Source organism: Bombus vosnesenskii, unplaced genomic scaffold (genome assembly GCF_011952255.1).
Source record: "Bombus vosnesenskii isolate JDL3184/JDL3185 unplaced genomic scaffold, Bvos_JDL3184-5_v1.1 scf7180000014105, whole genome shotgun sequence".
NCBI classification, from domain to species: domain Eukaryota; kingdom Metazoa; phylum Arthropoda; class Insecta; order Hymenoptera; family Apidae; genus Bombus; species Bombus vosnesenskii.
The window spans coordinates 656,029-680,097 of NW_022883371.1; the positions used below are offsets into that span (position 1 = coordinate 656,029).

Here is a 24,069-nt window from a genome sequence, read left to right on the forward strand (position 1 = left end):
TAAGGAGTTATCCCGGTGACCGTGGTTTCGTTTGAACTCAAACATTGCTAATAGTATTATTTAATTTAATTATTCGTAGATCGTATTATTCATTAGGCTTAGTGTTTGTTAGACTTATTATTAGTTGTACTTATTATTTGTTAAGCTTAGTGATAGACCTGTATATACGTGTAAATAAAATCTCGGCTTTGTGAAACGATGGCTAGTCCACATGAAGAGTCGTCGCGCGCCCAAAATTCGAATCGTGATCCGACATATATTTTAACGACGGTACGCGGAGCGGTGTGCTCACCGCATCTACTCAATCTTACTCGATCGACACACAGTCGGATCCGCTTGTACTCGTCATATCGATTGTAACAGGTTCACTTTGAAATCGCTTTTTGCACGTCGGGGTTACCAATTGTAGAGGATGGTTATCTGAGTTGTTATTTAAATGACGAGATATCTTGCTTTTGAACCCCGTCAAATATATTTTAAAATAATATATACATACTTTACATTAGTTTGTGAAAAGCAATATACCTCTTCTGGAACGGCCTGCACGTTCTCCCGACGTAAATCAGATTGGAAACACATGGAGAATACTAGTTTTTCAGATTTATTCGAAAAATCAAAAATATAATAAAGTTACAAAATTAAAAGATGTAATTATTGAAGCATGAAATACTATCTATACTACTATACTACTATCTACTACTATCGGTGAAAAAATAATATAAAATTTAGTTTTCAAGATATATCACGTCAGATATGTCATTCACAGCCTACTAACTGCTGAAATTATTATTAAAATAAAATTTAGGTTTAGCTATAAAAAAAACATTATCCTGAGAAAAGTAGGTTTAATGTTAAATCTAAAAAGCTATTGTCTACTGGGGATATATTAAAATTATTGCATTATCCCACGAATCCATTATTGTTTGAAAGGAAAGAGTTCCTTTATTTTACTAAAAAAAAATATATATATATATATATATACATCTAATAAAGGATTGATTTCTCTTTCTGTGTCATCTAAGATTAATTCTCTTGTAACGTGGAACTATACAAGTATACCTCGTTTGTGGTGGAACTAAATTGTTTCTTTTGTCTGTAACGTGAAACCAAACATTGCAGATTCCTAACTTATAGATTCTTGCATATGATGACGTGGATCATCTTCGACACTTCAGACTTATGTATACGACTGCAGTTCATGATCATTGTTCTAATTGTTCTCCTCGCACTCATCTTGTTCTTTGGTTGTATATTTTATGCTTTCACTTTCCAGCTGCGACTTAATAAGTGCTCTTGTGACGTCATTTTTGCATTCATATCTGTCTAAAAATCCATCGACAGTTTCTGCTTTAAGTAACAGTTTACGGAATCGATCTCTGGATTTCTTGATTCTTATGAATTTTTGTCTAAGATATCTTATTTGTGCTCTCAAATTTTTATTTTTTTTCAACAGCTGAGCACATTCGTTATCCAATTTCATTTCTTGGAAAGTTCTGCTTGTCAGATTCTCATGTTGTACTCCGCAAATCATCTGTGGTTCAACTGCTGCCCATTCCATTGAATCCTCATTGTCAGAGAATTTTAACGGCCCCTTTGTATAGTCCAGTGTTGGTTTATTAATAAATAATTCATTTTCTCCTTCTTCTTCTACCTCTTCTGTCTCTTGCTGTTGTTGATAGTGGTAGGGGTGATGTTGATATCGTTCTTCTTCCTCTTCCCCTTCTTTCAGCTGTTCTTCGATCACGAGCTGACTTGCTTGTACATCTTCTTCTTCTTCATTTATTAATAAATTTTCTGGTGGTTCGGGTATGGCATTTATCTTCAACCTTCTTATTTTATTCGTATTTTTTCTAGGATTTGATTTGAACATTTCGGGTGAAAAATGATCGGCACAAACGCCCATGTTTCTCAAAGTGGAGCTGGCATAACGTTTTAGACTTGGATTTCCTGTTAAAAGAGTAGTACGTACAGATAGTAATAGAAAATAATATAGATGAAAAGAGTAAAACATATTGATGTCGGGAAACAAGGTATTTCGTTTTATATCAAAATTGTCTGGCTGGCGGGAAACAAGGTACATATCGCGTTTAGTGCTTCATTTGACATTTATTTCCATTTGAGATATACATGTGTATATGTTACAGGCGCAATCAATAAGATATACAGAGTGCTTATAGGTATGCCATGCATTCAGTCTTAGACACCCGTGTAATGCAAGCCTAAATTTTATTTTTCCCCTCACATATATGTATAATACATAAACGAGAATTACATTGTTGTTATATGAATCTTATCAAGTTCTCATATCTATACATTGTATACTTATATCTGTGCATTGTAACATAAATTATGATTGATTCAAATAAATTTTATCAGTCTTCGTTTTCCGTTTACGAAGAAACCTACACTAGTTCGCTAATTTTAACCAATTATATCGTGTTTCGTGACGTTTTAATGAGAAAAATATTACGAACATGATGAAAATTTCATAAAAATAGGCCAGTAATATAGAAGTTTTATTTTTGGATTCATTATCGATATTCGATCTCGGATCGAGTAATATTGCTCGCCACTATCTCTGTGGTCGGTAGTGAACGTTCAATAAAGAAAATCTACGTAACACTTTTATTGTAAATCCTAAGATATCATCAATAAATTCCACTACCGTGAATATATTTTAATTGAAGAAATGACTGAACTTAGTCTCCAGGCACAACTTTTTCCCAACTATTATTGCGCTTTTTTATAATATAGGAAACATTCGATAATTACATAAGAATCGGGATTTGAGTGTTGCAATTATGCAGATGTGGAAACGATACTATTTTTGGAAACTGACATATTAGATGTGCCGAACTTAAAAAAAGAAAACTTAAAAACTAGAGTGAAAGAGAAAGAGGAACGAAGAGTCAAAGTCGGTAACATATAAATACCTGCGATAAGTCAAACCTTTTAACTCAAGACTCAAATCTGCTTTTTTCTTTCTTTCAATATTTTCAATTTGTGACTAATGAAACTTTTACCAATATGTTTCTTACATCTTTCTGATTAAAGTGGCACCAAACACGGTATAATTTGGAACATATTTAATTACTCAATTTAATCGAAAAAGTCTCGCAAATACATTAGTAAAAGATTAATTTTTAAAAAGTCAAAGATAAGAAAAGTTTCACTTCTAAATTAGAACATTTAGATACATTATCTCAGCGATATCATGGTTATTTGATCTTGTTACACTACTCGATCGCAGCGAGCCGTTAAGCTTATCCGTGTGTCAGGGGAACCACCCCTCCGTAGAGGGAATGACGAGTGTGCAATTATTCAGAGGATCGTTTTGTGCAATTATCGCATGTTTCCTGTATTCGATAAATGGAGGCAAGACATAACGAGTTTGAGTCTCGAAATTACGGTTTGATTGTCCAAGAATCTATTGCATCGTTCCAGAAATGCATTGTTAAAGTTATTTCGCATGACATTTTTGTTTTATGCATTGTTCGCCTTTGTTAATATTATGAGCGTAATTGGATACTGTCATATGGAGACAGAAAAATACAAGCAGTATTGTGGGAATTGTTTCGAAGTTTCGGGAGTGCGCAGGGACATGAAATCATCGAGTGTAAACGCGTGACTCGCTTTTTCAGCGGTCGTCTTCCCCTTATTGTGACAGCAAATTAAAGTCCTTCGGCTCCAACCAAACCGCTCTGTGTTCTAATTATAGCAACAGCTCATAGATGGCGAGCAATATTTAACCGCAATAGTAAGCATATACGTTATACTGTTGCCATTCTCATATTTTCTCGCGAGTTCCGAATTAAATGAATAACCCTGTATAAATTTTATTTAAATGTTATTTGACAAGTCGAGTCATATATATAATATTGATAATAGAGCGGTGTACTGTTATTCTGAACACAATATATGCTTAAATAAATAATATAATTTACCCTCTAAATGGTCATCACGTTAAAGTAAACCATACAGTAGGTTGAAAGTACCAAACTTTAAAAACGCAAAATATTTGAACCAATGGATTCCTAGATTAAAAACTGCTATATATCGCCTTTGTTCATCGATTACTATCAGATAACGGAATGATAGTTTTTAAAGATGATGCCCAGAAATGAGATATAACCGAAAAAATACCCAGCATCAATGTGTTAATATAGCAAATTGACAAATACGAAACATATATATGCACAGTACGAACACCTTGTATTTACCAATTATTGAAATCCATTCTTTAAGAAGGGGACTGTTTTCTTTCGGGAAGCGATACAGATGATGTCCTTTATGTCGGCCGTTGTTGCAATTGACGTAAGTGCAAACATCTATTGATTTACTGTTCTGCAAATTCATAATGTAAAATACACGCTATAAAATACAACACACAAATCCGCGAAAACGTAGCTACAAGAATGAAATAAAGAAAACAAAATACAATGAAATGAATAAAAGAACGCAAATAAACAAACAAATAAGAAAACGGTTGCAGTCAAGAATAATTCTTTATATGTGTATGCCATATGTTAGATTGAGTTGGCTGCGATAGACGATAACTGATAAATCTCCCTAAAATTTGTTTTTTCGGAGATTCGTTATAAACTTAGGGATAAGAGTGGGGTTTACGATCAGAATGTTTGCAAGTTCATTGGTAGAGACAGCATTAGTGGAAACAAGGTAAACGCTCTCGCCTATTGGTTATCCTAAGACAGCGATTGACCTATCCAATTAGCCTTCAAAATAGCTAACATTGGGAAAAAATTGAAAGTGGCAGTATTTTCGCACAAAAAATGGCTATAAAGTTATATTAAAAAAGTTAAAAATTGTATGTTTTTTTTATTTTAATACTAAGACTTATTTTATAACATTGTCTCCCGGAAGATAAGCATCGTCCCCACCATCATCACTGTTGTTACTATGGTACAGAAATATTGGTGGTTGTAGAGTATACCATACACTCCGATTGTCGATTCCTCTAAATAACGTCGTCTGTCTACTGTGTTTCTTTGACAACAAAGGAACATGCTATGCGGCGAACGCCTCGGGAAACAGGCGCATGAGGGGTCCCTACACTGCACGTTGAACAGCAGACAGCCGTATAAAATGTGTCTATCTTCACCTTCGCTAGTAAACAATTCATGAACAGTTCGTAAATACATATAATCGCTAGATGACGTTTTTAACCAACTCCGAAAAGGAGTTTTATTCTTATAAAAGGAGGTTTATTCTTCTTATATATATCAAACGATTATTCTGCAATGGACAGATTTATCGAAATGAAACCTTTTATATTTTATAGGGATGTTCCGTCATTGGTGGCGTCTGAAAAAATTTTTGGTTTCTTCACGGTACCGAAAATAAATCTTCAGTAAAAGTCGAATTTTTCACGAGCCTTGTAAAAACAAATTTTACGGAAATTTATCAGTCTGTTGTGTCCACACAACAATCAAATATGTATCTAACACAAATAAACACATCTCGACCAAAATCATCCTTCTTAGTTGAAAATTTCCCAGTAAAAATATCTTTAGCCAATTCCAATTTTTATTCATTTTTATTTAATTAACTACTTTACATTATTTGCTTATTAATTTGATTTTTATTTTTGTAGATACGTTTTCACGAACATGTGCGTTGTTTTTTGTAGTTTATTTCAAGTTTTTATGTCATGCATTCGCAAAGGAAGGTTAAATCAGTGGATATATGTGCCTATGTCTAATGCAACAACGGTTAACGTCAAAGACATTATTTGTATCACTCTTCGAAAGAGAATGATCTTCGTAAAGAATAGATTTTAAAAGTTGGTACGTACAATTCGTGTGTTTCGTATTTGTTAATTTGCTGTCACAGTATACCGCTTTATTATCAATATATAAACCGATTTGACAAATAATATGGTAATGTATGTTATAATAACATAACATAATAACATAGTTGGATAAGGGTTATATATGTGGCCCAAGCAATATTATTCGTCCTTTTTCATTCCTATAAGACAGAATTCAATTTTGCTCATACGAACTGACTGACATTGTCTGCATACATTATCCGCAGATTGTTGATTAAAGGTGTATGTAGACTGCCTGCAGACAATAGGAGACGTTCTTCCACTAAGAGTGTGAGAGGGTGCTGGGTATCCGATCTTGGATGAGCGTCGATGAGTTGAGAATATGCTGTAGATGGAACACATGTGTTGTAAGGTAACAATACGATTGTAGAACCACCGAGTCTTTAGAAATAATTTAAGGGAACGACAACTATTTATAATCAAGAATAATTCAGCGACGCGGAATTTTTTGGAATTAACATAATCTTTTCCTTAAACTCTATGCTTTTTATTATTTTATTGCCTGCGAACCATTAATCGAACTCTCGGACGCCCTCACTTCAGGACCTCTTGCTACCTAATGTAATGTATGTGTATAGAGGTTGGACTTTCTCCTTCTTTGAAACCTGTATTCATCAATCATACTGAACCAAAAATGAGTAATAAAATTAATAAAGTCAAAGTATGTCCGCGAAATAATAAATTTTTCAGATGTAATATTATACATATGGTGTGACATGTAGTATATCATAGTTTCCATTCATCGAGTACTACTAGAAGATGCAAAACAAATTAAAAAAAATAGGTATTCGAAAATAAAGTTTAGTTTAAAAATTTAAATACCAAAGAACAAAATGAAACTGTGATACATATGTTTACTACTCCAATTCTTCGACTAAAGTACGTTGATTAAAGTGAGTTTTCACGATTCAGTAATATTTGGTAATTAGATAAGCATCATGGAAGATAAGAAATTCAATATTTGGTTACGGCAACCAATTTCGTTTGCAGCAACCTAATAGCCAGTAGCTAGCGACTTTGGGCCATTTGATTCCTTAGGAACTGATGAATTTTTAACATTTTGCAGCAGTAAAATAACTTGATGTGCAGGTTATTGGATTCGTTTTAAGAAACGCCACTTACCTACCAAGGAAAAAAATATGTGGTTCCACGTGACGATGAAAAAATATTCATGCCTGTACAATAAACATGCTAATTGCCAAGGGTTAATGTTACATCTAAATGATATATGGAAAATACATTAAAATTATTGCATCATTCCACTGATCCATTATCGTTTGAATGGGAATATTCTCTCTTCTCCAAAAAAATATAGTAAACAATTAATTTCTCTTTCTTAGACAACTTACAATTAGTTTAATTATCGCGTCATTTTGCTATTCTCATACTTGTTTATCTCGGATCGAAAAGTAGATATGAACTTTTCCGCAAAACCATACAATTAAATAGGTTCTCGTCTATGCTAGTGTGCAACTAAGGAAAGAAGGAATTTCTTCTCTGGCGCAACTAAACAGGGCAGATCCCTAACTTTATAGGATATTATATATACTAGTGTGGGTCACTTTCTACCATGGTCCGCGTGGTGCAGCACAAGTTCGAGAATAACCCAAATCATACGTGTGAACCCTCTCATTTCTTCTATATTCTATATATAGCATTTATTCGTCAAATTTTTGCAGTTTGTGAGATATTATATTAGTGTATGTGAAATTTATTTCTTCGCGTTTAACACGATAACTTTACTATTCACATAATTTTTATAATTTTATTTGCTGTACTTATCTTCTATTTTGGGAATTTTTCTATATAATAATTAGATATTTGTATATTGTTTGGATCTAACGTACATATTTGAATCTTAAGTTACCTTACCTTAAAAAAGACTGCAGACTAGTCTAATTGCATATGAAACTTTTCTTCTTTGGGAAATGAAACGAAACGTGTCGAATCATTCTTATCGTGATGAAAAATTGAGATCATCACACAGTGAAAATTATGAGACTGGTTTACGAAGAACAGAAGAAGAAAGATTACGGCGTAGGCGCGAATGGATTGTAGAACAACAAATGCTACGAGAACATGAAAGGTTGAAGAAGAAGAAGATCTTAGAATATGAAATACGTCGTGCTCTCGAGAAAGGTTTACCACTGCCCAAAGAAAGATTTTCACATCACAGTAGCAATACGAGTGAAAGTAAATCCCCGGAAAATCAGCACAGAACTGTTGCTACATTAAGTACATCTAATACATCTATATTATCTAAAAAGTAAGTATGAATAATACAAAGCATTTTATTTTAAACAGTTAAATGAAATTGTTTTATATATAAATAAAAATTAATTTCGAGGCAAATGTTTAGAGGATATATTATGACATATATATATATATATTACTTAATTATTTTAAGTATTTAAATTAGATTTAAATTACTTCACAAATTGTGTAGCAGCTAGGTACATAATTATATGATACTGAAAGGTATAATTTGGTTCTTAATTTATGAAGAAGATTATAGCTTGATAAATTCAAGTATATTAAATTATGGAAGACGGAACGTTCATTTGCATTATAGATTAGAGCCATCAGATGGTACAACACCTTTATTTAAAGGACCAGAAGGCATACAAGTTACTGCTGCAGAACTACGAAGAATCAAAGTATATATTCACAGAAATTCATTCACAGAAGATATTCACAGAAATGTATCAGACGAAGCAACCGATGATCTACAACGAGATATTATCAATTTTGAAGATGTTTTGGTCAAAAGAAGAGAGGGTAAATAAATATTGTTTTTTTCTATAATTACCTAACAATTTTCAGTCATCCAATGAAGAAATACTAAAGGAGTATATAAATTCAACTCAGAAGATAATTCCTTTTGGAATTTTCCAACAACCGTAATTTATAAATTCATATTCCAGCATATTGTATGCTTTGTATTGTAAGGTTGATAATCATATGTTCTATTTTTTTTTTCTTTTTTTCTTTTTCCTATATGTTTGAAATTTAATTATGGATAGCAAAATCTTCACTTTACTTATTGCAACGTCTGAAGAATAATGACATTATATAGAAATTTTTATGGACATGAAAATGATGGATTTATGATCGTATTGTGTTCTATAATATTCAATGCAAATTATGTGTAACTTTAAATTTAATGATATGTATTTGATTCACCAAGGATGAAGAAAATTTGGAATACAACGTTGGATTTGGATAACTGGATATTGAACATTTAATGTGCAATATGTAAGCACAATGTTTTTATATTTTCAGTGTCCTAAGAGTAATTTTATTCTTGTTTGCTGCTTTACATTTTCTTTTTTGTCATCGAGTTTGTACAAAAAAATTATGTTTTGGAATAATGGTATAATAGAACTAATGTTACATATAAAAAAATGATCTATTGCGAACTGTACTTCAAATTCTTACTCCATTTTGTGGATTCTCCATATGCTTTACTTTTGGAATGGCTGCATGTCTAGAAACGCAAAAGTTTAATTAGAAAATTTCATGTTTTATGGTGATATATTAAATATATATTTAATTTAACAGTGGAGGAAGGATAAAGTTATGGAATCTTTTCATTGAAATTTCATTCCCAAGGCTTGTGATTCTACAACTGAAGAATGAAAATTATATTCAAAAGTAACTAATTAATCCCTTGCCTTACGATTGAAGTTACAATAGTACATGCCATAAGCAACAACATGCTCGGTTACACGTCAAGCCATTTGACGGTTTGGCTGGGCGTTCGAAGTTGTGCAAATCGCACATGTCTTTTGATGTATAAATGCATGTGTAAGGTACAACTAATTTTATTTTGCAAGATATTTGATAAATAATTACTATCAATTGATCATTGAACAAAAAAGACTTAGTATCTTGAAATAATAAGTCAATAACAGCCACGTACTACATCTCTCATACGTGTTGTCTATGTTTGGCTCGATCGACGTACCACGTCTCCAATGCGACGTTGCGGGTTAAGAGATTAAAATTACCACATCTAAGAATTCTATAATGAAACAGGAGCATTTTTCACTTAATCTATTTGAATTAATTGGCTTCTGTATAAATAGGTAGCTTTATTTTAGCCTGGTGGCGTTGAAATAGAACTTGATTTGCAAATTTTATAAACTTTCAGTATTATACGTAACTCATTACTACAAATATCTCCAGGTTTTTACTTTCTTGTATATAAAGTTTTAAATAATATAACAAGAATGTTACAAAATATTATTCTGTAAACAATAGAAAATTGAAAAAGTAATTAATATCAAATTTTTACTTAAAGATACTTTTTTGATTGCAAAATGTAATGTGTTACAATATAATAGTTAGTTATAATGAAATATATTTGAAGAAAATAATAAACTATGCAGTTATACATATATCAACAAAATGGAAGATTTTCTAATCATCATAGAAGACATATAGCATATAAAACATCTCGACAATTCTTCAATTTACCAAAATTTTCTTGTAAGAAAACGGTTATTATTTTTTAGCTAAAATTTTAATAGAAGTTTGAGTTTCTTGAAATTCATAAAGTCTGAAAGAAATCGTTGGTTCTGAATAATTATTACTAGTTAAAAATATATATCGTATATATAACAAAGTATATATATAAATAAGTAAAGTATATATATACAGAATAACATAAAGTAAAGATTGTAATTTCATAACTAATTTCTCTTATAATTATGGATTCACGTATATAAAATTGTTTTATGATTTATGGCGCTAAAAAAAATTGTATGCCGTATATGTTCATTTGTGCAATTAATCTAAAGAATTTATATATGTAGCAACCATAAATTAGCAATCATTTAATGTGATTTATATTTTTAATAGTAAATATATATCTTTTTTACATTTTTGATATATACAATACTATTATAGAATCAGCAATTTAAAGTGAAAGATAATTATTTATTTCTATTTCTTTTATACCATTTTTACCGTTTCATTCACTTCATACATCTGTTATAAAATGTCCTGGCTTACAATTTTTCAGAAGCGGTAAGTTTATTTACATATCAACCTTAAGATTTCTAAGGTCTGTCACAGCTGCTAATACTGCTTAATTGCTTTCTTCATATACATGTACTTCAGATTTTCTATTTATAAATAAATTTATTTAATCATAGGAGAGGGATCCAAATCTATATTTGAGAGAGAAGAAATAAAAAGTGTAACAGCTAAAACAGAAGAAATTGTGGAACATCGTACAGTTGTTGCTATAAATAATGAAAATTTGGGTTTGTTCATTATTAAAAATTTAAACCTGTTGTCGTTATTTTGTTTAAATTGATAAGATATTTTTTATGTGTATCAAAATTGTATTTCATTGTAAAAAATGACGTTTAATTTTTAGAAAACAAGCCAGAAGCAAATAAAGAATATACTACTTCTTCAAGAAGTCGAAGTCCTCCATATAGATCGTCTCATCATACCAGGTTTGATATATAAATGCATGTATTTATGTATTGGTTATTAAACGAAATGGATATAGTAATTTTACCATGGATATGATAAAAGTATTGCTACATAGTGCTTACAGAAGGTATCTTTTGTACACACTCTGTACATTGTGTACATCATTTTGCTTATTATGAAATTTATGGATTAATTAATTAAATAAAAGTATATTATGTTTTATATCATTTGACAGTCCTTTTATATGACAAAAATCTAATACCATGACAATGAAATATAGACCATAATAAAAAAGATGCATCATAGGAAAATGGAGATTTGTACAGGGGGTAAAGAAAGTAAGTTTAAAGAAGATCGTTGCGCGATTCTATACCTTCGCATCGGTGAAAATTTGTAAACAAAGTTCATGTATAACGACCTTGACCTCGAATTCACGGTCACATTTTTTATTGCAACGAATTCTACTTTTACAAGAAAGAAAAGCGTCAAATGAACTATGTCTTGTAAAAAGCTTGACTCCTGCCAGGAAAAGAATATTAAAACTTTAGTAATTCTTAAACCGGCTTTATCTACAATATGAACTTTTTTTTTTATAAATCTTCTTTGATTCGAAGGTGTAAAATCACGCTACGATCCTCTTTACACTTACTTTTTTTACATCTTGCACAAACACTTTAGTAATCACTACATGGTTACTTAGTACCGTTATTTGCATTTTAAGCTCATAGCCTATTACAAAAAAAGGTTATTGATACTTATTACATATATCTTACATATATATGAACATTTACATACTTCACACATATATACCCAGTATACACACATACTGCAATATACTAACTTAATTTTTATTATGATTCGAGTAATATTAATTTGTTTATTGTCATGACTTCTTGCACAAAATGGAATATATATATATATATATATATATATATATATATATATATATATATATTTATAAAAATAATGGATATAATTATTTACTTATATAAAATTTTTATATAATAATAATATTTTATTATTAATGGTAATATTTTCATTTAATATTATATATTTTGTTGAAATACTATACTTCACAAATTTAGATTAGTAAGTACGTAATAAATCATTATCATATATATATAACATATAGGAATACAGGAATAATGTATGTAACATTTATAAGTATTATTAGAACATTTATGATCATAATGAACATGTATTACTAAATTCGTACCTTATATTTAATTGTGCTATGTGACTTTTATTTTAGGTATATGCTTTGTGTTACTATAGTCTGTTTTGTTCTAGCTTATACTTGTTTCTTTTTTTTTTGGATGTATCGGAAGTGGAAACTTGGTGAAAAAGGTAACTCTAAGCTGCTAAAAGCCCGACTTCTCTTTCATCTCCACTAAGTGGAGGGATATGATGTAATTGTTACTTTAATGAAGTTTTGGTATAAAAAGATTAAAAGGAATTTGATTCGCAATATATCTGTATGCATATGCTTGGTAATGTCATTACCAATGCTTATGTTTTCTTTTTTGATTTGACTATATATAATCTATTTAACGAGACGAGGTAGTAAACGTATTCAAGTTTTGTTTGCTGCCTCGTCTCGTTAGACAGAGTATATATTTCGTTTCTTTCTTTTTCCTCAAGAAAAATGTAATAATATAATAGAATACTTTCTATCATATGAATAAAGAATGAATTAGAACAAGTTACATGACAATATTGCTATTCAAATTCACACGTTCATTTCATAGGTATTCTTCTCACAAACTTCAGTTAAAATATCTTATAAATAATCAGTCATCTTCATGCCAATAAATACAAAGTAATTATCTCTTCATGAAATCCAAAAACCATTTAGTTACTAAAAACAATTTAGTTCATAAAATTTTCACAACTCATTTCTAGTAAATGTTACTTTATAATATAGTTTTTTTGATTAACATGTTAATATAAATGGAATCTATTAGTAATATTTTTTGTCTATGCTAACATTAACATATCATATCCGACTTTTATATGTTTTTTGTTCAGGTAAAGTATTATGGATGTAATGATTAATAACAATCATGAGAAGGTAAGTAATTGAAGTTCTAAAAGTAAATTTAATGTCTATATGTACCAATTACCATTTGTCTTGGCCATTTAATCCCTAATTCATTATTAAGGATTATGCAAAGCAATTAATTAAATGTATAACAAATAGAATATAAAATTGTTATTTTTTATAATATTGTGCACATCTGTTTATTTTTTCATTTAAGTCCAATATTATTTTGAGAATTATTCTACTTGTTTTTACTTACATTTTATAATAAATTTCAGCACTTATATTTTCTAACTTGCTATAATGCATGATTATTCATCATGCTACTATTAACTATTTTTTCTTTTTGGTAATTTATACCATTTTTATATAATTTATATATAAATAAATTCAATATTTAGTGAAATATAGATATAAGTTACAGAGTATTGCTGTATTAAAACGTAAAAATTATATAATATCAATCCGTTAATGTATTATGTTAGTATATTAATAATAATAGTATTTATATTTTATGTTTTAATACGATAATGTTTAGTTTAAAATTAATTTAATGTAAAGTTTAAAATTAAACTTTTGTTACTTAAGTATTCTTTTTTAGGTATAAAGATTCAAAACATAATAACAGGGATAGTTACAGAAATGATAGGTACCAATTATTCGTTATAATTTTGTATATTTGGTTAATATGTTTATTTTTCAGTTTTATTGTAGTGTTGTATAATTTATTTAGAGACAGAGATCATAGTAGAGGTGGAAGTGGAGAGTATAAAGAAAAAGTCAGGCCACATAGTCAATTGCACACTGCAGAAGAAAAACACCTGCGAGAAAGAAAAAGTAATAGAGATAATTCACATTCAAAGGGAGGAGAACAAAGAGCATGGGTCAAAGATTCTCATAACAGGTACATAATAAAATATGAAATAATGTAAAATGATGTTTCTTGAAAACTAAATGTCATAAATATTATTGAAGCAACAAGTCATCTAAACACGAAAGACCTTATCGAGAAAAATCGAGAGAGCGATTCCGAGAAAGAAGAGAAAGAGATAAGTCTAGAGAACGTAGGCTACCTCCATCACATTATATTGAACCCATTCCTGTTCCTGTTTATTATGGAGTAAGTATTCAATTTATACGTGGAATATAATTCTTCTGACATTAAATTTCATTGGTCATTAGGGTTTCCCTCCGAGACCAATAATGGTTGGACCATTGGTTCCAATTCCAAGGCAAGTTCCTTTAAAAGGATCTAGGCATATGATGAGTCCATTAAGACCATATCCACCACGATTTATTCAGCCAGATATATATAGATTTTGTCCATTTCCAAATCCTAGTATGTATTTTTTTAATTCATAATGAAGTACATGAAGAGTTACTGTGTTAATTATTTGTATTTTATATAGGATTTAGGCCAATGTATTAATGGAGGATTTATGATGAATGGAAAATTGCTGCATTAAATATCAGACATTTTACAAAAAATAAAAATTTTTCGAAGTATCATAGTGAAGTAGATTATCTTTAATTCAAAATATTGTTATGATTGTATGAGATATATACATGTTTTATATTTTTTTAGCAGCCATAAGAATTTTTTATGATTTAGATTAAAAACTGTATGAATTAGTTCATTCAGACACTGACATGCATATAAGAATTGATGTTTCATCGATTTTACGATCTCGCTATATTATAAACATTATTATATTAATACAATCGCGTTTTAACCGTTTGAGTCCCAAGCAGCGCGATCACGCTGTTTGAATTTTTTGTTGAAAAGTCCCAATACATTTGAACGCTACGGACGTTTGACGGTATTTTGTATTTCATTGATATCTTCTCAATAATTTTTATTGAACAAAACTTGAAATATTTATAAACTAATAGTACGCATATATAATAATATAGATGTATTTCATAAAGTAGCAAATATGACGAGCGCTGTTACGCCGCTTGTTTCTCTTCGCAATCGATTAAGAAAAGCACTATCACGCTGTTCGGGATTTTTCTACTGCTTTTCAATGACCCCTGGAACTCAAACAGTTAAGCTAAAAATCGTGAAGACAAAGAAATCATGTTTTTGACCATTGATTTTTTAAATACCGATTATCTTGTAATATGTGCATTTTTAAGCATATTTAATAATATTTCCAAAATCTTTTAAAATTTGTTTATATTTGATGTATTTTTGTGAAACTTGCTTGTATGTTTTTAGATGATAATAATAATATTGTGTTCAAATTGTATTAATTGATAATGGATTGTGTATTATTAAATTTAAAAAATATGTTTATGTAGTTTATAGTATGTAGTTTGTTTGTATAGTTTTTATATATAATAATTTGTCATATATCAGACTTTACGTTTACATATTTCAAGGAGGTTGTTTGGCAAAAAGGATTGGTTTCCTTAGTATACACTTTTTTTATTTTTGGCATTTATAATAGTAGTAAAGTTAAAAATTTATTTAGGTAATGGACTTCATGTAAATTTGATATATTAAAAAATGATGTATTAATAAAACTATACAAAGCAAACTATTTATTATAATATTTAGAAGATAAAATCACTTTCTATTTAGGTTTTATTTGCGTAATTGTGTTTGTGAAAATGCATGTTTATATAAGTGATCGCAATCTAAAATTACAAGAGTTTCTATCAGATACGTAATTATTTTTCGTTTTATAAGAATATCGTTTATTTATGTTAAATCAGTTTCATTTAATTCTCATAGCACAAAAAATCAGAGAAAATTGAAATTTTCTAAATTGTAAGTTCAGGTATCAAATTGATAAAATCAGGTTACTAATTTAGTTATTCTTCACTCCTTTTTGGAGTTATTTAATAATATATAGAACATACAGATATTTTAAATAAAATAAATTATCACTGGGATTAATAATGTATAGTATGACGAACGAGGTACATAATAGCCGTGACATTCAATGCCTTTTCGTGTTCCACATTTGGGGTCTGGACTCCTGATCTCGGTCATATATAGGTCTATATATAGGATTGGAAACTCTCGTGGTAGGTTAGTGATCAAATGATGTTGATCAATTTGTCTGCAGGAAAGCGCTTCAATTAAGAAATTATGATTGCAGCGGACTTCAGAGCCACTTTACGCTAACTTTGGATTAAGGTACGCTGTACCAACTTTGCCAACTGTACCAACTGTACTGTACCAACAAATTAAAGAAACTCTCTACTTTATCAACCGAAAAAGAAAATTTAATTATCAAAATTATTAATACCTTGTTATATTTATACTTTACTATATGTTATTTTATCACATCGTACATGTATTTTAACTATTCTATTTTATTATTAACGTAATTCTTTTTGTAAGTAGTCAGTTAGCGACGAGAATCTGAAGTATCGAGACGTGTCAAACATAATAATATTTGATCGGAATTTATTGTAAGTTCAGTTCAGCGTTAAAGTGTTAAATAAATAAGTTAAGTTATAAAATAAAGAGTTTACTACATTATAAGAGTTATTGAATCATTAGAATTAACTGTCAAGACTACCACAAATTGGTGACCTCGACATGATCTCTTCGAAATGCCATTACACCATTCTCCGACAAGAAGTAAAACATTTCCTCAAAGAGTTTTAACAAACGCAATGTATGAAACGCAGTTGACGCATTGTCGATGGTTAAACAATCTCTCTTTTGAAGAGAGAACCTTAATTTTGTGATTTACAGAAATTGAGGCGGCCTTCGCAATCAAAAAGATAACACACCTTTTGTCCTTTGTCACGAAAATCTTTAGAAACTCATTGACTAGAGATAAATATGAGACTCTGAAAGCGCGTATTATTTCTTCGTTTGATGAGTTTAGCGAATTCAAATTGAGGGATCTTCTTCGCAATAATGAACTTGTAGACGAAAAACCATTTTCTATAACGCTTAAGAAATCTAGCGGATGGGTTATGTAATGAGAGCGTTTTTAGGACTTTTATCCTTCAAAAACCTCCAAATAACGATCGAGGGATTCTTGCAATCAGTGATGTCCAAGATTTGTCACGACTAACATAACAAACGGACGAAATCGCTGGGGTCTTAAAATCATTGATATCCGCATGTTACGTCGCGTGAAATGGTCCGTGCGACGTCCTTGATTGTATGACCGTCAAGGCTCAAACCTCCTTAGACAGACCCTCAATAAACCTAAGGCCCCAACACAAACCGAATCTTATTAGCTTGCAGGAACCTTTAATTATGCAAGTATTTTCGGTTTATAGCTGGTATTTAAAACAGTCCTTAGGTCTATTGCACGCTCTTACAAACACGGAGAAAACAGGTAGTCATCTATTGGGAAAAACCGAATATTTGTCTAACAAAAAGGCTGATTTTTCCCATGAACAAGGCCACCCATGAGCCACGTTGGTAGGAGGCTTCCTCCTCATACCTTCAGGCATTAAAGTGGGTCATAACCAATTGATATCGCGGATCGTTACCCTCACTTTTCCTAACGAAAAGTGTGAACAACGAATCCGCGTTCTTCGTGCAAAGGGCACACGCACACCGAGTTTTCTTCCGTAATAACATGGTGTAAAACTGACTTGTCGCTCTTATTTTTAGTTCTTAGTTTTACATCCAGTTTTACACCAAGTTTTATACCAAGTTTACACCAAGTTTCACATCCAGTTTCACATCCAGTTTTACATCCAGTTTCACATCCAGTTTCACATCCAGTTTCACATCCAGTTTCACATCCAGTTTCACATCCAGTTTCACATCCAGTTTACATCCAGTCTAGATCGAGTCTATATCATCAGGAGGGTCAACTCTACTTCTTCTCCTTGCGCTCTAGTCTATATTCAGTCAAATCTCAGTCAGTCTAAGTCAAGAACCAGTTAAAGGCTGGTGCAAGGAACATCAAGAGTCAGAAGTCCAGCAAGAAACTACAAGTTAAACACATACATCATCATCGTCATCACGAAAGGAGTCTCAGGTCGTACTCGTTCGTAGTTGTCATATCACATACTCATTCTTGTATCACACTGAAGTTGTTGGAGCATTCAAATATATAATAACCTGTTAATATCAGTGTTATCTACAGTCAACTACCTTTATTATCCCACAAGAAACAAAGGATCGGACTATCGGAAACTATCACAACTGATAGGGTTTTCAAGGACAAGGTCCTCCATCGTCGGATGTCAACGGGTACCAACCATTGTCCACCACCTAGCGTCAAACGGATTGGTCGAACGGTAGCGTCGCTCATTGAAAACCGCATTAGGATGTCATAATAATGAAAATTGGGTGGGGATGTTACCAGTCGTTTTACTTAGAATACAAATCGCGTACAAAGACGAACGAAGAAATTCAAAGAAGATGTTGGAGCCTCACCAGCCGAATTACTATACGAAACAACATTACATTACATTAAATATATGTGTATATACTTGATTTAGGGGTCGCAATTTTGTTACCTTTTTTTATTAAAGATAATAATACATATTTAATAATGATTTACAATTAATATTTACTTAAACAGCAGTTTTCTGTACCAAATGAAACCTTGTATACATACTTATTTTAAATAAATTGTGAAAAATTATGAAGAATAATTTAGTTTAGTTATTGAGTAAGCTCGATGGTTTAGTTTATATTCTTTAGTTTATATAACGATGATGTTGAATACAAAATCGTAACTTCACAATTGCAGTGTTCCATGATGGCCGATATGTACAGCGTAGCTTCCGATATTTAGAGCCTTACCTCCTCCACTGGAGTCCAGACTTGTGTATACGACCATAGCTCGCGCCCATTATTTTAGTTATTTCACAATACAAGTGCTGCACCAAGCGGCCAAGTGCTGAAGGCGTTCCACGTTAGTATATACAAGAACCGATAAAGTTAGTGATTTGCACTGTTTGGTTTCACGCTAGCATATACAAGAACCTGTTTAGTTCCACCACAAACGAGGTATACTCGCTGTGGTTCCACACTACAAGAGCTTATTTCACTGTGTGGTTCTACAGAAAAGTTCATGCTATTCTATACAAGATAGACAAGTACGAGAATAACAAAATTGCACAATAATTAAACTTAACTTAGCTTATTATATTTTTTTGGAGAAGAAAAGAAAATCTTTCCCCTGAAACGGTAATGGATCAATGGAATGGTGCAGTAATTTTAATATATTTTCCATACATAATAGTTTTTAGATTTAACATTAAAGTTACTTTTCTCGTAGAGATATTTTTGTTATAAAAAATTCAAATATTATTTCAATGTAGTTTATTAATTTAATATTTAATTCAATATTTATAGTAATTTCAGTAGTTGATAGGTTGCGAATAATATTTCTGACGTGATTTATTTATTTTGTATGATTTTATGCAGTCAAGATTTAATGTTATAACTAATTTGTGATCCACGATTTTTACCTTTTATTTTCATTACTGATACGCCTACGAGATGTCGTCGCCGCAGCTTTGCTCACTCATCTATTTCTTTATATGTATATATCTCTAATTCAATACACACATATACATACATATTACTGAAGCACCTAAGCAATTGTCTATCATCTCCACTGGACACACATTTGCCATGTGTGCTATTAGGCTCTACTAATTCTTTTTTAGTAAATACTTTATCAAATGGTCATCGTTTATGAGTAAAGGATGCTTAAATCAATGTCGAGTTTCTAAGTCGGTACGGCAGTTACGTTTGCCCACGAAGGCCCACAAGGTGATTTGTCTATTCTTATATTTATTAAAATATACGACTGTAAGAAAATGTGAAATTCGAACGCCTGGGACGGGCACCTGGCCTTCGCCATTCTCGGGAAAAGAGAAGCATTAACATTTGAGGGTGTCATAAATTAAGCCCTCCCCGTACGATAATGTAAACCAGAGGGTCCCGACATTTTGCAACTGCGATGCTTGGTATATTCGAGTATCCTTCGTACAATCGTCGACGTGGACGAACGTCAAAATAAAACCACGCGAGTTCGACATTTCCGAATTTATAAAGCGTGCTGTAAACGTGACTCCCTTGAATTCGCTTTTGGTATTTTCTTACATGAGTCCATAGTCATATGAAAGTACTACTAAATGACACAAAATTTAATATACCTAATTAATTAATATGTAAATGCTACAGACAAAAACATTTTGAAAACCAGTCGCAAATATTATTCGACAGCCATCGCACGTCCTGCGTTCCAGGGCTAGGATCGTCGATAGCTTCATGGCGTGCTCTAAACATTGACTAAATCCTAGATACTCAAGAAGGTCGCACAGTAAGATCGCTTTCACATCAGTGAGGCAATACTAATACAACGACGAAAAATTTTTATTTTTAATTTTTTGCTAATAAAAATTTCATTAACATATTGGTAAAATTTTCCTGATTAAAATGAAGCATTGAATGGGCTTATTAAACTTTCTCTTTTGACTGCTGGTCGGTTGGTCGAACTTGTCTTAATGCGATAGAGCGAGCTAGATCCTAACTGTTAGGACAAAACCTTAGGTGTTAAGGGGTATAGAAACACGAACATGATACACCATAGCACACTAACACAGTGTCCTTTCTCGTCTTCCTTCTTTGCCTTGTGCCGTTACATTTGAATTCATATAAAATTCATGGAATTAATAAATTTTACTCAGTAATATAAGTAACATGGGTAAAAGTCGTGGATAACAAATCAATCGTTACGTGTGAAATCTTTCTACAGTTAATTTGTTCTGCAAACAGATTCGTCAGAAATATGTATTATTCGCTGGCCATCAACTAGTGAGATTACTATTAAAATGAAATTAGGTTTTATTATAACAAAAACATCGACGCGATGCGATATAGATTAAAAAATTGCGATAGATTAAAAAATTAATTTCTCTTTCTTAGGCCAACTCATTTTGATTACTATGTGATTCTGTTATTCTTATACTTGTATATTTCGGATAGAAAAATATGAATTTTTACGTACGACCATAGAATTAAATAGGTTTTTGTTATACATACGTTACATACTAGCGTGGAAATAAATAGGTTTTTGTCTATACTAGAGTTCAATCAGTACAATACTTAGCCGCTTGGTGCAATACTTCTTCTCGAGGGCCAACTGGACCTTATAGGCATTAACACTATCGTTTCCCCTCTGCTTGTATATTCGTTCCGAAAACAGAAAAACTCGTTCGAAAGTTGTGTCGTAAAAAATGTTGTGTCCGAAACGCGGAAAATAAGAAGGATTTTGTTCTGCGCATGCTTGACATGCTATGAATGTGTCAGACAGAGACAGAGGTATTCTACTCATTTCTGTCTGTCTCGAATAACGAAACCTTCTCTTACCCTCCATCTTGACATCTTTTAATTCAAAAAATGGACGGTTTTCCCTAGCATGTGTCCAAACTTGTTTATTTGATTGTGCTCAAGAGTTTTACTCGTACCACGGAAATTGCCAGATCTGTGTATACGACCGTGGATCGTGGTTACCAGCTTACTACTCTGCCCAAAAGTTAACCTAACTTGAACGTAGTTAAATACTTTATACATAATTAGTACTGTTTAAATTGTACTGTTACCGTTTGTATTTAAATATGTTTTCCTGAAATTTGTTTGTTAGACATTCTAGAAATACAGTGTAATTATTATTATATAGAATTAAATAATATTTTTCTTGAAAATAGTGAAGAAACGTCCAATAAAAGATTATATTTCACTGTACGTGCTGGAAGAGTCAATAATAAGTTATTACGATAAAGTGAAAGACAGATATCTTTTATTATCGATTTGATACTCACAATATATGAAAATGTATAAACGTAAATTTGATGAATTAGAAGATAATAATGTTAGAAAGACACCAGTAAAAAACTCGTTAGATTCGGATGAAGAAGATGATGATGCTAACGAGGATAATTATAATATAATGAGTGATGATGAAATTGAAGGTACGTAAAAATATGAAAAATTTGTTTAACATGATGTTAAATATCTGTATATAATTATTAGGTGCCGAAGATGGACCAAGTGCTCCAGAAACAAATGTGGGGTTTACAGCATTTAATATGAAAGAGGAATTAGAAGAAGGACATTTTGACAAACAAGGCCATTATCTTTGGAACAAAGAAAAAGAAATTAGAGATAATTGGTTAGACAACATTGATTGGATGCAGGTTTGTAAAACTAGTTGGTCAAATGATTTTAATCTTAGAATATGTGACAGAACTAATCCACTAAATTTGTATAATTGTATAATACGAATTGAAGTCCTGGTAGTTTAAAATAAAATGTAAATTTGTTTTCATGTTTCTAATTTTTTTCTTGCTCTTGGACTTTTGCATATTGAAATATCAGAATATGTTTCCATACAGCAAACAAATAAAATTATCTGTAAACCTGCCTTGTTTACTCAGTAATGCAAAACATTACTAAGGCGTAATCTTGATAGATCAAAGCGAGTTCTACAGCAAGTGTAAAGAAGGAAAGCCAAAGCAGTAAAACACTTGGACTGGCACATAGCGATAGTGAAGATGAAGATCCAGATATAATGTTCAATCCAACTCAGGTTTATAAACAAATATTGGAATACTTACAACCTGGAGAAACTGTTTCTAAGGCTTTGTGCAGGCTTGGTAGCTATTTTTAGTTGATTAAGTTACATTTGAAAGAATGTGTTCATCATTACAATTATTTAAAGGAAAAGGAAAAAAAAGATTAACTACTGCAGAGAGATGGAAAAGAAAACAGGAAAAGAAACCGATAGAAGATGATCAAAATTCTATTAGTATAACAAAATTAACAGAGTTGGCAAATGAATTGTTAACTCGTACTGGAAATATGGATATATATCAAGAAAGTTACGAGCAAATCAAAAAGAAGGTAATTGCATATGATAAAATATGATAGATATTAAAAACTTTTAATAACCTAACTATAATATGATTTTCATAAGGTCGAGCTAGGAGATAAACATGCTCATCCTTCAAAACAGGAAGCAGAATTGGATATGTATGCTGATGATTTTGACGTAAAAGAGAAAGCAAAATTGGATGAGAATGAAAGTAATTATTTTTTCTGAGAATGTTTTCCTATATAATTTTCTGATATTATATATTATGTTTATTTTCTTTTAGGTAATAATAAAGGAATTGATAATTCTGAAGCAGAAGAAGCTAAAGAAGTAACATGGGAATTAAAATGGTCACAAGATGAAAATGCAGAAGTTTATGGTCCTCATACAAGTGAGCAAATGAATGCATGGGCAAGGGAAGGTTATTTTAAAAGTGGAGCTTGGGTGCGAAGAACGGGACAAAATAATCAATTTTATGATGCTGCAAGAGTGGATTTTGAACTTTATCTGTGATGTTTTGTTCTTGTTTGATACCTTATTTGATAAAAGAACTAGTATGTAACTGTAATTTTTTGATGATAAATACAATGAGAAACAATGTTTCATGTAATAAAATATAGGCTAACTACCTGTCAATATGTACAGTATAATTACAAACTTTGATGAACACATACTCTGGCATTTTGAAACTATAATATAACAAATATCAAATTTAAAAACTGTGTTTCTCTGTATTTGAAAAAAAAGAGTATTATTAGAATAATACCGAGTAATAATTCATTCCATATGGCAAAATTGTATAATAACAATTGTCCATTCTTGATACATATCGCATAAATAAAACTATCGTGGAAACCTATTTACTTTTTTCTATGTATTTGTTATTCTGCTCTTTTAAATTTTAAAGA

At 31.0% G+C, this 24,069-nt stretch overlaps 2 protein-coding genes, 2 long non-coding RNA genes and 1 pseudogene across 4 annotated transcripts; 3 read left to right on the forward strand and 2 right to left on the reverse strand.

Moving 5' to 3' along the window:
* Positions 1-1,006: 1,006 nt before the first annotated feature.
* Positions 1,007-4,565, reverse strand: LOC117239600 (annotated as a pseudogene).
* A 1,919-nt stretch (positions 4,566-6,484) lies between these two features.
* Positions 6,485-7,007, forward strand: LOC117239602. The gene is made up of 2 exons (XR_004494491.1): positions 6,485-6,741; positions 6,938-7,007. It is a non-coding gene; the product is annotated as an uncharacterized LOC117239602 (long non-coding RNA).
* A 457-nt stretch (positions 7,008-7,464) lies between these two features.
* On the forward strand, positions 7,465-14,846 carry LOC117239599 (zinc finger CCCH domain-containing protein 5-like). Its single transcript, XM_033505314.1, has 9 exons — positions 7,465-8,114; positions 8,421-8,626; positions 11,008-11,118; positions 11,235-11,316; positions 13,939-13,986; positions 14,071-14,241; positions 14,313-14,457; positions 14,520-14,676; positions 14,747-14,846. Exons 1-9 carry the CDS (start codon positions 7,777-7,779, stop codon positions 14,764-14,766), a joined length of 1,278 nt encoding a protein of 425 aa, XP_033361205.1. The 5' UTR covers positions 7,465-7,776; the 3' UTR covers positions 14,767-14,846.
* On the reverse strand, positions 13,994-16,503 carry LOC117239601. The gene is made up of 2 exons (XR_004494490.1): positions 16,263-16,503; positions 13,994-14,158 (listed from the first exon to the last, which is right to left on the reverse strand). It is a non-coding gene; the product is annotated as an uncharacterized LOC117239601 (long non-coding RNA).
* Positions 16,504-21,754: 5,251 nt separating this feature from the next.
* On the forward strand, positions 21,755-23,797 carry LOC117239506 (CD2 antigen cytoplasmic tail-binding protein 2 homolog). The gene is made up of 6 exons (XM_033505114.1): positions 21,755-22,259; positions 22,321-22,484; positions 22,760-22,943; positions 23,009-23,190; positions 23,264-23,372; positions 23,445-23,797. Exons 1-6 carry the CDS (start codon positions 22,115-22,117, stop codon positions 23,672-23,674), a joined length of 1,014 nt encoding a protein of 337 aa, XP_033361005.1. The 5' UTR covers positions 21,755-22,114; the 3' UTR covers positions 23,675-23,797.
* Positions 23,798-24,069: the final 272 nt, after the last annotated feature.